Here is a 14,889-nt window from a genome sequence, read left to right as displayed (position 1 = left end):
CAGGACAAAAGTTTTGTTAATAAGATTTTGCGTAAGTAATAACATAATTTGGAATAGCGAAACTCACAGAAAATTTATTGATTTGAGGATGTCCGCGAATCAATGCTCTCTAGATTCGCTGAATTCCATGAATCAGCTGGAGGAATCGCATGCCCGCAAGTGCTGGATAAAGACAGCAGACTCCACAGTTAAAAGTTTTAAACATTTCTAAAAGAAATGTTACAGCTCCATATAAGAAAAGAAAAAAGGACAATTTTTATATTTCTCTCTATTCTATTTCAGTACTGATGATGACACTTTGGAGTTTAACAAAAAGTAAAATTAAAAATAGTTTTAGTCTATCCATTAGTACTATTATAAATTACTTCTATTCACGGAAATTTTATTATTTAACTACTTATGTTCCTGACTTCAACAATCTTACAAGATTACTTAGTTTGAACACTGTTTTTTCTGAGTTTTTAAAACTTAAATCATTGTTTCATCTTAACGTAACATAAAGAACTAAAAAAAATTCATTTACAAGCAAATCTGAATTTGCCTTTAATTTTAGCAGCAGCTGGAAAGCACTTGTTTAGACATCGGAAATATAAGTTTTGTCAGAAAAATTTATGCAGATATTCGAATTTGCTTTTATACACACCAACCTTTACAAAACAAAAAGTAAATCTGAACATAACCATAAAAATAGCAACCTCTGAAAAATCAAACACCCCCTCCAGCATCGAATAAATCACCTTTAAGCATTTTCTTTCTGAAAGTGATAAATTTCTATTATTTGTTGTTATCCACTAAATAGTTTATTTCAGTGTACTTGATGTTTGGTATTTTATATTAAACAAGCTTACATATTCAAACCATTTCTTTGAGAGTAGTTTCAATTGTTGAATTTTGATTTTATTAATAATTTCAAAATATCATGCTGCTTCTCTTATTTTCATTACGGATGTAAAAATCAAAACATAGTGATTAAGGTAAGATTTAATTATAAAGACATTTAAAGAAGAAAAAAAAACTTGTTAATTAAACTAACATTCTAGAAAAGATAAACAGCTCTTTAAGTCACTCTACTGATTAAAAACTTACTAATTTTCACTTAAATTAATAAAGAACAAAAATGGATAATCCCATAAAAATATGTAATATTTAAGTATGTATATATTTAACGTAGTTAAAATTCTTTTTCTTACAATTAGCTTAAGTTGCAAACTCATTTTCGTCCACGATTTTAGTCTTATGATACAAATTAGTTTTATCAAGTTAAAATTTGACATAAGAATATCAGTTAATGCCTGCTACTGGAAAAAAATGATCAGTCAAAAGGAAAAAAATTATCAATTGAAATTAAGAAATTGAACAATAAATCATTACTATGTGTATATAACAGAAAAATGCACTGTTATTCGAGATATTGTAAATGTTTTTTAAGAAGATTTTAAAAAAATTCTAAACTTAAAAAGGAAAAAAAATAAGTAACAATTTAGTAATTGATGTTCAAGCTATTGCATACAGAAATGAACAATTACTAAAGTTCTAAAAAAATTATTAATTTTATAGAAGGAAAAGATTAGAAAAATAATGGCACAGTTAAGAAAGTCAGAACTAAGCCACACATTAAAAAGGAAAATGAAGATATTTAAAATTATAGATAACTTCCAAGCCAGAGAATTATTTTTAAGTAACTGATAGGTTCTAGAAATTTTAAATAATCTATTAGTAGTCAGATCAAATTATGGAGAGAAAAAAACTAAATACTGGAATCCTTTCCATTTGAGTGATCCTGTCCAAGAATCCAGTTTGTTTGATTCCCTGCATTTGATCCTTACATATTTAGCAGTCTTTGCTGTACTTCGACGTGGAAACCTTGGGTAGACAAAGATATATTTAGATACCACAGAATTCACTAAATGTATGAAGATGCTACTATAAAAAGTTTAAACTAAGGAAAATAAAAATTCTTAGCATAGATTTTATTTGGAAGAAAAAATCAGATATTTAACTGCCAACTCATTTAACTGAAGTATTTTTAACAAGGAAAAAAAAATCTAGCCACTAAATTCCAATAAATTTTATTTATAAAATATTGGAGCCTACAGTATTAGTATTTCGTTGAAATCAAGAAAAAGGGACAGAAAGATTAACTACCCAGGGAACTTTATACATAAGGTTTAAGTGATATTTATTGAGTTTTTACCACAAAGATAAAAATAAGTTTAAAAAAAATATTTTATAATAAACAAAAAAATCTAAGATAAAGCCTCAATGTTAGCTGATTATAAAAAATTAATTTATTTCCCTGATAAACAAAAATATGACTTACAAATTGCACATTAATATTAATGACTTGCACATTAATATTAATTAACAGGGGTCTGTCCAGGCCAAATTTACTACCGTTTAGCAGTACTTTCACAAATTTAACTTTAGGAAAAACGGTAGTTTCACACAATACTTTTTTTTTTAAATTTTATTTTTGCATCCCACAAGAAATGATAAATCCATATTTTTGTGTTGATTATTTTAATATAATTTTGCACAAATTATGTCTAAATTTTCACAAAACAAGTACCTCTCAGAAAAACCTAGACAGACCCCTGACTAATATTTAAATAAAACAAAGTTTTGTAATAGCTCCACAAGCCAAAATAAAATTCTTATGTAAAATTATATAATTTAAGAAAAAGAAAGAAAACTGAAAAAGTATCAAGTATATTTAGTTATATAAATTCAATAGAAACTGATGAATTGGCAGGTGATAAATTTTTTACATCACTTAATATTTCATGATTTTTTTTTTTTAAACTTTAAATTATTTTATACAGCATGCAAGTTGTGATTTTGAAGTTAGGGTTAATTGTGTTTAGCCATACCTAAATTATGTATCCACTCCAGAGTTAAGTTATGTGTCCTCCTTATCCTGAGACCAGAATTAGGTATCCTATCTTGAACATTAAATTAATATCCTCCCATGGGCACTTTTAGCGAATCCAGGACTTGATCCAGAATTCTGATCCAAAAACTATTAAGCATTAATTGTTTTCCTATGCACTTCAAATTTTTTTTAATTAAGTCCAAGCAAGGCCACAGTGTAATAAAAGCACACAAAACTTTGGAACGATGATCCAAGTTTAATGAGTGCAAAGGGCACTTTATCCAAATTGAAAATCCATTATCTGCTTCCAAAATTATGAATTCACATTCAAGCACAATGCTGAATAATTTAAGCACACTATGTTTTTTTCTTGCCATGACAATCTTATCCTTTTAAATGCAGATAATATCCTGAGAATCCTTAACGGGACATCAACTATGTTTCAAGTGCCTTATCCAATAGAAATTGGATAAGGCAGCATACAATATTTTGAGATTCCTTGCTAGCTCATTCCTTTAAAAAGTAAAAATTTCCTGCATCATGTAAACAAACATCTTAATAATTGCAAGTTCCAAATTTAACGGTTTGTTTTCAAACATGATACCTAATAGACTTTAAAAAATTCCTGATGGGATTCCTGGCTTTATGAATGCAATTTCCTTTAAGCGCAGAATTATCCTATGAATCCTCGCAAGGGCGGCTTTCCTTTGAATATCAAGGTTTCCGGCAATTTAATTCTTAGCCTAAATTTGCAGAATGAAATGCCTTCCTTTCCATCCTGCTTGAAATATTAGGATTCCTTTAAAAATTTTGAGCTCCTTAATGCTCCTCTCCATAATTTATTTGATTTTCCTCTCCATGTTTTGCAAAAAATCTGAGAATAAGTGAAATTTGTATTAGTTTATTTTCAAATGAATAATGAATTGAATACATATTACAACATAACGTCAACAAAAAAAATCAGTACACAAGAAAAAATTTAAAACTATATTAATATATTAACTATTATTGATTAAATTAAGGTATCTGACAAGGTTAAAACAGAGTTATTTCTCCAAAAACAATAAATTTCAAAGATATATTTATTTTGTATGCTGATCTAATATTTAAAAACATTTACAGCAACAAAGCAAACATGGTGTTTTACATAAATTTAAATTCACAATAAACATTAATACTTATTTAAGGTATTGTAGAGTTTAATTGCTAAAACTGCCATGCTTGCTTAATACTAAGTGTAAGGTTCAGGTTCTAGAACAAAACTTTGGTATAAATCATAAGGAACCCAATTTTTAAATGCTGTTAATGTCTCACTTATGGAAATTTTTGATTTAAAATATTTTGTTTAAGTGAGGCTGTGCTAGACCACAATTTGTGAGTGAGATTTGTTATTTACCTTTCCATTAATACTTTTGAAAATAATTTATATATTATATGCTTGATTACAAGTATATATCATCAGGGGTCTGTTTAGAAAAAAATTTGGGTCCGTTAACGNATTTTAGAAAAACGGACCTTTCACAAATTGTCTGGACAGACCCCTGATCATGGGATTTAACATGTTAAAATCTGTGCAGATATAGCTGCCAATACAAAAGAAAAAACCCCACAACTTTGTCTACATGCCCTTCCCCAATAAAAATGTAACAGAATGAAATAGATTATCCATATTTAGCAAGCAACAAGTTCCAGACTACTAAGGATTACCTATACAGGCATCATTATTGCTAATATGATTGAAATACCAGTCTCAATTTAGGGCTTTTTAATGAAATGAATTATATCTTTTCTTAAGACTAATACTTCGAAATTTGGAAATTTGGTGTTGCTGTTCTTAAATCTAATTTTTTTTTAAAATGTACAAAACTATTATATTAATTATACATTTAGGATTAACTTAATTGCTTACTTTAGTTGATATTTCAAGAATATTAATAAATTGTTTCGTGCTTTTAAAAAAAAAGTAAAATCTACATTATAAATAGGTGGAAACAAAGATTTATATCATAACCTCGTCAAATACCATTTCTTCAAATAATCATAAAACTAAAATATTGTAAGATAAATTAAAAATGTATTTAAAACAAATTAAATAAACTGAAGTAATTTAAAGACCATGAATTGTCACCAGGAATAATAGTATAACCAGAAACTAGCTTTGTGAAAATAACTACATTTCTTACAAGCTTAACAGCTAATAAAAACAATGTACATCTCTTAAAATAATCTTTTTTTAAAAAATTAACCAAGTCGAGCACAGCAGCTTATTTTTTAGGTAGTGAAACTGTACAATTGAGCAAAATTGATGAAATTAGTACATATAATTTTTTTAAAAAAAACTTAAAATTAACCTAAAATAAATTATGGCAACATCGTAAGCACTTTTTTACAGATTTGGAAAACTGTTACATCCTACACAAAAATGCTGAATTCAGCCTAGTATACTATAAAATGTTACTTGACAAAGTGATACAGATCAATGAAATACATTTCAATCAGACATATGTGAATTTTACAATGATTTTTTTTTATAAAGAAAATTCTTTTAAAATGTCCATATAACGAAACATAATCTGTAATGAATATAAAAAAATTTAAACAGAAAATAGTATCTAATGCAGATACCAGTTTTGGGTATGAGTCCACAGTCTCGATAAATGTCTATGAGTTGGATCGTGAGCGAGAACGAGATCTTGAACGATTGGCTGGAGAGTATGTCGGTGAACCTCTTGTACGTCGAGGCGAATAACTGCGGCTTCTTGATCGACTTTCATAATCTTGCTTTACTCTAATATAAGCAACTTCCCCCTAAAATTTATAAAGGAATAACTAACTTAGTAAGCATAGCACAACATTCATTAAATAGCAAAAATAGAAGTTTTTCTTATACTGTTAAATATAAAAATTAAGTATGATAAAAAAGTGTATTTAATTTATTGCAGCAATGAAGAAAACTAGAGAGAAAGTGACATCTAGCTATATCTATATATATTTACCTAAAGCTATAAATTACGTAAATATATTGTGGGAAAAAATTGTCTTCCAATAAGAGCCTTACAAACAAAAAAGTAACGCAACTTGACAGTTAATTTTAAAACACAATAAAAGTCATGATTAAAGTAATTATTACTACAGTATTAAATTAACTATTACTTTTCAACTTTTTTAAATGTTATGAAAATCATGGGGTCGAATTATACACTGGTGAGAAAGTTGAACATTCGTTGATCCTGAAATATGAAAAGAAATAGTTATGAATAAATAGTAATTTAAAATTTTATTAGCCGAGACTACTTTCAAAATTGACTTAACGTGAGCCTTATTAATACGGTTTCGGACAGAAGATTTATTTCCATTCCTAACAGAAAATAATTGCTCTCACTGATAAGTACTTAAATAAAATAATTCTATCATACTAAATAATTTCATATGCGAATTTTCGAGTATTTTCAAACCTTGCTGTAAATATTCGTAAAATTCAGGCACACCCACTTCAATGAATTTTGCCTTCAAATTTGAGTCGTACTGAATCTCAATCACTTCCATTTGAATATACCTGGGTACTGAGTCTATATTTATTGAGAAAATCGAAATGAACAAACAAAATTTGCCTTCCAAAGAATTAAAATCTTTAAACCTTGTTTCAAAATCTGTTCTAAGATTTGAAATTTTTTCTGCTTATTTTTGTTACGATGCAGTATCATCTAAACTAGATTTGCTCTTGTTGAACGTCTTGTAACAATAAATGTAAATCGGATAAGTGTTGGGTTATATCAACCATAAAAGATAAATCTTGCAACAATATTTAATCGGAGAACAAGCTCGTATCTTGATTTTTAGGATGTTTCTAATTCACATTTCCAAAATATTTTTATTTTGCTTCAGATATATCGACTGGGCCACAAAAATATACATCTCGGGCTGCGAGTTTGACACCCCTGATCTAGAGTATTAAAATATTTTTTATAAAAAAAAAAATCTGTGACTTGGAGAAATTTTTTTCCTTTTTTTCAAATCGAGATGTGCTAGCAGAAAGTTTTTCATGTTATCTAAGACTGCATATGAAGCCCTTAGAAGAAACAAGAAAATTTCTAATTTTCTGTTTTTATTATAGCTTTTTCACTTTCCAGCAACCATTCATTATAAGATTAAATATTTTTCTGGAAAGGAGTTTTTAGTTTAGAAACTTTTGATGATTTGCAACTTCGGAATAAGAAATAGGTGGTATAGGTGGTCGACCTATACACAGATATATATGGCACTTGAAATTTTAACGATCTGAAATCCCAGGCTGTTTTATAAGCATATCAATCAACAAAAGATCTTTCATATAAGACCAATATTTATTATGAAATCTAAGAATAGCATTACATTAAACTGGTAATATTTTCTTGTATATATAAAAAAAGATTTCATTAACCTTTTGGGATGAGTTAGCCTTTACTGAGCTACAATATATTCATCACAATTCTTATTTGAATCTTTATTTAAGATTCTGGAATTCTTTCTATCATCTTAAGTAATTAAATGACTACAAGGGTGCCATAATTTATTTTAAGTGTTACACCTTAATTGGCGGTACTTCATACTGAATCTTTTTATTTCCCTGTTCAATAATTACGAGATAATTACCTCATGAGAGCGGAATCTAGAATCATCTAGCTTCTTAACAGCATATTTCATATCTTCATATCTTAAAAATTCAACAACTCCTGTTCCATCCTTATGAACATCAGCATAGCAAACATCACCTGCTTCACGCATGTGATCTTTTAAATCTTGCCAACTGCCAGTTGAAGGCAAACCTAATTAGAGAAACAATTCAGGTAAATATATTTATTACAATTTAATGTTAATTACAAGGTTCAATCCAAATCAAGATAAAAAAAAAATTATGATTTACCAACTAAATATCCACATTAAAGAATGTCTATAACAAAGCATACTAAATAAAAACCAATCATAATAACTAAGTCATGCATCTTTTGTTTTCAGATAAATTACTAAACTTTTTCATACGATATTAGCAAATTGGAATCTAAAATCAGATTTCTTTTACATCCTAAAGTATTGGCAATATATGATTTAAGATAAGACAAAAGACTTGACAGGCCAAAATCATTCAATATAGTTTTCAAATTTGAATGTTAAACTTCTTCTTACACTGAATTAAACTAATCACACCAAGACATTTTCTTAGTAATAGTAAGGATCAATTATCATATAGTTAAAGCTGCATAATTATAAGAAAGTATATTATGACTGTACAGTATATTATGACAGAAGCAGTGATTTGGCTTAACTCAGGAAACTACGAATTCTATTAATAATTAAACTTAAAAGTAGAACATTTTTATGAGGAAATTCAATATTTTTTCATGTGGTTCCATTCGAACTAAAGTTATTTACATAAGTAATAAAAATTTTAAACCCCATTAGATTTAAATCAGCAAACCCTGCATATACCTGTAACAATCACTCGATGTTGAGAACGTCTTGCAGGAGGTCCACGCCCTCTTCCTCGAGGAGCGCCTCCTCCACCTCCCATTCCCCGTCCAGGGCCATTTCCTCTAGGAAATTCAACTCGTAATCTGTAACCATCGTAATCATATCCATCTCTAGCCTGAACTGCATCTTCCGCATCTCTGAAATAATGAAACCATTACTTTTAAAAAAATTCCATCACTGCATATTTATTCAGTGCCATTTGGTTTAGTTATGTTTGGTTGGTTGTCATTTAGTTTATAGGTATGTATATGAGTGAGAATAATTTATATAATAAAAAATACCTAAATTTTCAATTACTACCCAATGAATACGTTGATAACTAGTAAAACAAAAGTAAATTCTGAAAAAAAGAAGAAAAAATAAAAAAAATATATAAGCATTCTAGAATTGTTTATCTAACGACAAAAAAATCAGAGCATGTATAAAGCAAACTTAGAATATCAAATATCCACTGATTCCACTTACCCACTATAGCCCATGGACACGAAAACAACAACAACAACCCACTATAGCGCATTATATATACAAAAACCTTAGAGGGGACACAAAAAATAAGTTATGTGTTCGCTATACTTGTTACCTGGACACAATTCATCACCACGAAGAAAAACAGTGTACCAACAAATTTTAGTTCAAAATAGGGACTTCTAAGAAAAATCTTACGATATATATATATACATATATCAGTATCACTGTTAGATTATATTCTCTTCTTTTTTAATTGATAGCTGAAGGAGAAAATTAGAATAGTACCCGAGTGTCAAATTACATTCTTGTTTTTCCTTAACACAGGTGTTTGGTCTGCTCTAATTAAAAGCCATGAAAAATAAAAGATTAACTATTTCCTTGTATCACATTAATCAATGAATAAAGAGGTAGAGAAATAATTTTAAACAGGAACCAGATTTTGGGAAGAGTGGACTCAAATCCTGGGTGTTGTCATTTAATTTATAGGTATGTATATGAGTGAGAGTAATTTATATAATAAAAAATACCTAAATTTTCAATTACTACTCAATGAATATGTTGATAACTAGTAAAACAAAAGTAAATTCTGCAAAAGCTGTAATTTCTAGGAAAAACTTGCTTGGCATGCTAAAAACAAAATGTTTAAAGAATAGAACATATTAACCCTAAAATGGGAGTAGTAAAGTTAAATGAAGACATTTAGCTTTCATAAGTTGAAAATAATTCAGTTTTCATAATCACTAAAAAAAACTAATTTTATAAACAATTTCAAAAGGTTAATCTAGCAACATCAGGGGTGATGGTGAGTCCAACTCAAAAATCCTGAAAATTTCTTGAGTAAAGTCATTAACGACGCATTTCAAAAAGATTGATGTCTTTATAAATTTAAATCATTAATATTTTCAAAACATGAAATTCTAGATAAATTAAATGATAATTATAAAAATCAGCATAATTTAAATGAATAATTATAAGTTTACTTCTATCTCCAATCACATTTATTATTCTACCAGAAAAAATATGCAAGAATTTTTATACACAACGTGACGATTTCTTGAAACTTCTAGACCTTTGATTTCCGGATCACGGCTAGTGGAAATTCTGGAAATCCGGATTTTTTCCAGAGAGCAATCATCTCTGCAACATCCACCGAGCTTGCAACAATATATATTTTATAAATTTATTCAAAGTTAAATATTTGATCAAATTCCAATGATGTACCAGATATTCAAAAGAAATATCACCAAATTCTCAATTGAATAACAAAGGTCCACACATTGTTGATTCAACAGCACATGTTTGCAAACCTCTATTAAATAAAACAATATTGGTATAACAAGTTTTTTTAATGTATGGCTTATACAGATTCTTGTACCACATATACTTTGGTTACATAAAGGCACTATTCAGTTTCTGGGGTTATAAATATATTGTTTAACTCTTATTGGGGGATATTTCCGTATCTTGATCTCGCCAACTACAATCGCCAAGGTGCCGAATGGATTTCCAATATTACTTTTTTTTAAAAAGACGCGTAAATGTTAGCCTGGGGGTGGCTACGAGCTATACCTTTCGAGTTGGTCTCTTTCTGTGTTCTTTTCATTTCTTCAGATTCTCGCAGGCAGCTGCCCGGAAGTTGCCAAGACTTGGCGATTATTCTGCCACAGATCTTGATACGAAATCTCCCCTATTACTGACCCTAAAGATGCTTAAATGTGGTTTTAAGTAAAGGTAATAGATGTCTTATGGCCGGGATAGCCTGGCTGGTGCGCTGGGCTCATGCCCAGGAGTTTGTGGGTTCTATCCCCGCCGGCTGAAGACTCCCCGTGTAGTAAATGGTGACTGATGCACATTAAATCTGTGGAGCCAAAAAGTCCTCCATGCTCCCATAACAAATTAATACCTCTGGGTCATTGATCCAGGAGTTTCCTTGTCTTACGGACTGGTTCAAAATTACAAGGCTATGGCGTTGAACATTAGCAGTCGTAAAGGTACTTACGTATTAACGCAACCAGGTCAAAATTTGCATAAATCGCCAAATTTGGCGACCCTACGTGTTATACGTGGTTTTTCATAATGAAACAAAATGATAAATAATTTTGTTTTAATAATAATTTGATAATTTTGATAATAATTTTTTTTTAATAATAATAATTTGTTTTAATAATAATAATTTTGTTTCAAATAATTTTAAAACAAAATAATATAAAAAACTGTATTAAAAATTATCTGTAATTAATAAATGTTTATTTTCTTTCTATTCATACTTTCTTACTCAAACTTACAAATNAAATATATTGTTTAACTCTTATTGGGGGATATTTCCGTATCTTGATCTCGCCAACTACAATCGCCAAGGTGCCGAATGGATTTCCAATATTACTTTTTTTTAAAAAGACGCGTAAATGTTAGCCTGGGGGTGGCTACGAGCTATACCTTTCGAGTTGGTCTCTTTCTGTGTTCTTTTCATTTCTTCAGATTCTCGCAGGCAGCTACCCGGAAGTTGCCAAGACTTGGCGATTATTCTGCCACAGATCTTGATACGAAATCTCCCCTATTACTGACAAATTAATACCTCTGGGTCACTGATCCAGGAGTTTCCTCGTCTTACGGACTGGTTCAAAATTACAAGGCTATGGCGTTGAACATTAGCAGTCATAAAGGTACTTACGTATTAACGCAACCAGCCAAAAATCGCCAAATTTGATGACCCTACTTGCGGCAACCCTACGTGTTATACGTGGTTTTCCGTAAAGAAACAAAATAATAAGTAATTTTGTTTTAATAATAATTTTTTTTAATAATAATAATTTGTTTTAATAATAATAATTTTGTTTTAAATAATTTTAAAACAAAATAATATAAAAAACTGTATTAAAAATTATCTGCAATTAATAAATGTACATTTTCTTTCTATTCATATTTTCTTACTCAAACTTACAAATCGCGCCAACCTGGTTGCGATAATACGTAAGTACCGTCGTAAACCCAAAAATTGGGTAGGCTGTTCAACTACGGATATATATTAAAATAGATGTCTTAAATACATACAATTGTTTTGATAAAACATTATCAAAACCAGCCATAACATTATTTTAAACAATTGTTTTGATAAAACAATGTTGAGATCTAAACTTAAAAACCAAACACATTACAATGCGGGATTAATAAATGCTTTTGCTTATGGAGAAAAAACTTGGAGTCTTATGATAGATAAGTATACAAAAATTAATTAGCAATAGACCTGAATAATAAAGTATATTCAATAAACGTGAAAAAAATGGCTATTAACATTAAAATTTGCTTAAATATTAATAAGAATTAGCAGTCAGGTATTAATATAGAACAAATCATAAATATCAGGACTTAACAGGGAAACATTAAACTGTATGCATTTACATTTCCTGAGATAAGATATTGCACTAATTAATTATACATTAAATTGCGCATTATATTATAGAGAACAATAAAAACAAATTTGATATACACTAAAAGAAATCTAGGAATATTGGTCAAAAAGCTTTTGACTAACCTAGGATCTTCAAATTCTACAAATGCAAAAGGAGGCCCGCGTCTATTTTTCAGATCAATAAATGTTATTTTTCCAAATTTATAAAACAAATCTTCGATGTCTTTAGTACGTATGTCAGGAGGCAAATTACCAACGTAAATTCTGCAATCGTTATTTCTATAAGACATAATGAAATTATTAAATTATAATAGGTAGTTGATTCTTATTTATATCAAACGATATTGATATGAAAATGGCAATTATTATCGGGAAACCGATCCAGTGATTATTTTAATCTCGGTCGAAGTTAAGCACTTCTTATAAACATTTTATTGCGCATGATTATTTTTCACAATCGCAGCGCTCGAATTCGCCATCTGGGGAAAAGTACGATTCCATGTCTAAACCCACCAACAAAATGGGCTACAAGTGGCGTCGAGCAGAACTCTCTTAGTATGGAATACTTTACTTCACTAGCTTTCATATAAAAATATTTCTTTTTATTTATAATATAAATTTAAAAATATATTTTTTTAAATTTTCATGAAGCTTTAAGAACAATGTTTAATGCAATTTTGAGTTCCATATAGTTTCCCAACTAGAAAATATTTTATCTCTTTGAAAATCAAGACAAAACTAACGTACTTCCTTCCTGTATGGTTATCCACATACTAATGTTAAATGCATGAAAAGTGTTACCATAGGTAGAGCACCTCAGTACCCAATGGATGGTTGACATTGTAAAGCTAAGAGCATATGATGCTAGTGATTAAAATTTGTCGTAAGACTTCCAGGTTACAACTTCCGATTGATTTTTATGCGTCATTCAATATTAGTACACTTATATATAAGTGTGAGGTATAGTGTTCGAAATATCACGTGTCCTTTCAAGTTAACTTTCAACGAAACGAATAATAAATGAGTTCGGAATACCCCGCACGCATGCTATGATGTTGCTCCAAAAATAACAAACGGCGATATTTTACATAATTATTGCCGATCGCAACACTCGAATACGCCATCTGAGGAGAGACCGGTTTCATGCCTTTCTCCCTTCCCTCTCCTCCTCTTTCAGTTGTATAGGAATGTACTACTATATTTTCCCTTTTCTTAATATTTTTCCTTTTTATTTAATAATAAATAAAAAGATTTCCATGATGCTTTTCTTTAGGACTATGTTAAGTGTAGTTTTCAGTTCCATAGTTCTCCAACTTAAAAGATTTTAATCTATATGAAAATGAAGAGAGAAACTATCGTACTTCCATCCTCTATGACTCTCCACATGCTAATGGGGAAAGCATGCGAAGCGTTGCCATAGGTAGAGAGTTCTGCTCTGCGCTACCTGCAGCCCTTTTCGATCGCCAATAGCCAAATAAGGGATGGCACTCGATTTTTTTGTTGTTGTTGTTAATTTACGTCGCACTAGAGCTGCACAATGGGCTATTGGCGACGGTCTGGGAAACATCCCGGAGGATGATCCGAAGACATGCCATCACAATTTTGATCCTCTGCGGAGGGGATGGCACCCCCGCTTCGGTAGCCCGACGACCTGCGCGCGAAGTCGAGCACTTTACGGTAGCACAGTTTAGCGAGGACCAATACCGCACACCCTCGGTCCCTACGCAGACTGGTCCAAGTGGTCACCCACCCGCACACTGACCGTAGCCAGTGATGCTTGACTTCGGTGATCTGCTGGGAACCGTGTCTTAACGATCAGTCCACAACGGGACGGATGGCACTCGAAATTCGGCAAATCTTAAATTTTATTTAGGTTGTAATAATAATTTTCTTAAATTTACCATACGCTCATGAAGAATTTATAAATTACAGAAAACTCTTATGAATGCTAGCATTTCACATGAATTTAAACAAAAATTATTGCAGTAAAACTTTTTAGAATGTTAAGCCTGTTCATATATCGCCTTGTAAGCATAACATAAGCGGAGGGATACACCGGAAGTGTTCTATATTTCTTCCAGTTTTAGGAAGATTGTTACTGTATGCATTCAGTCAATCATCCGAAGCGGGGGTGCCATCCCCTCTGCAGAGGATCAAAATTGTGATGGCATGTCTTCGGATAATCCTCAGGGGTGTTTCCCAGACCGTCGCCAACAGCCCATCGTGCAGTTCTAGTGTGACGTAAATTAACTACAACAACAACTCATATAAGAATAAATATTAAATTTATATTTAAAAACTATTAAGCTTGTAAATTTCAATAACTTCCGGTTAATTATTGTTTTCGTTACATTAAATACCTTTGAGTAAATAACATGCTTTTCAAAAACATTTTTGCATAATATTTGTATTGGACTTTTTTTTTCGCAAAATTTCTATGATTCCACTGCATCTAAATGCTGAAAAGCAATCTACTTATTACAAATGTAGCAAAACGTCGCTCTTCTCTTTGTGCTTCATAAAGTCATCTTATGGGCTCATAGTCAAAAAAATATTTTGATTGTCTAAAATCTAGCCCTGAAAAATTAAGTCCTGAACATTAAGTTTTGAAATTTCAACATTTGCATAGCTT

General features: G+C 30.2%; 1 protein-coding gene across 3 annotated transcripts; it reads right to left on the bottom strand.

Moving 5' to 3' along the window:
- Nucleotides 1–1,180: 1,180 nt before the first annotated feature.
- LOC107438683 (splicing factor 2) lies at nucleotides 1,181–12,663 on the bottom strand. Of its 3 annotated transcripts, XR_011636721.1 has the most exons (6): nucleotides 12,381–12,647; nucleotides 8,339–8,517; nucleotides 7,505–7,677; nucleotides 5,498–5,680; nucleotides 2,871–3,746; nucleotides 1,181–1,863 (listed from the first exon to the last, which is right to left on the bottom strand). XR_011636721.1 is itself a non-coding variant. In XM_043048445.2 (5 exons), exons 1-4 carry the CDS (start codon nucleotides 12,545–12,547, stop codon nucleotides 5,534–5,536), a joined length of 666 nt encoding a protein of 221 aa, XP_042904379.1. In that variant the 5' UTR covers nucleotides 12,548–12,647; the 3' UTR covers nucleotides 2,694–3,746; nucleotides 5,498–5,533. The 3 variants fall into 3 exon arrangements, 2 of the variants coding, with proteins under 2 accessions (XP_042904379.1, XP_015906500.1); XM_043048445.2 differs by lacking the exon at nucleotides 1,181–1,863 and having other exon boundaries at nucleotides 2,694–3,746; XM_016051014.3 differs by lacking the exons at nucleotides 1,181–1,863; nucleotides 2,871–3,746 and having other exon boundaries at nucleotides 4,927–5,680; nucleotides 12,381–12,663.
- Nucleotides 12,664–14,889: the final 2,226 nt, after the last annotated feature.

Source organism: Parasteatoda tepidariorum, chromosome 5, assembly GCF_043381705.1.
Source record: "Parasteatoda tepidariorum isolate YZ-2023 chromosome 5, CAS_Ptep_4.0, whole genome shotgun sequence".
NCBI lineage: Eukaryota > Metazoa > Arthropoda > Arachnida > Araneae > Theridiidae > Parasteatoda > Parasteatoda tepidariorum.
Note: the sequence above shows the minus strand (reverse complement) of the source record. Positions and strands in the feature narration are given on the sequence as shown.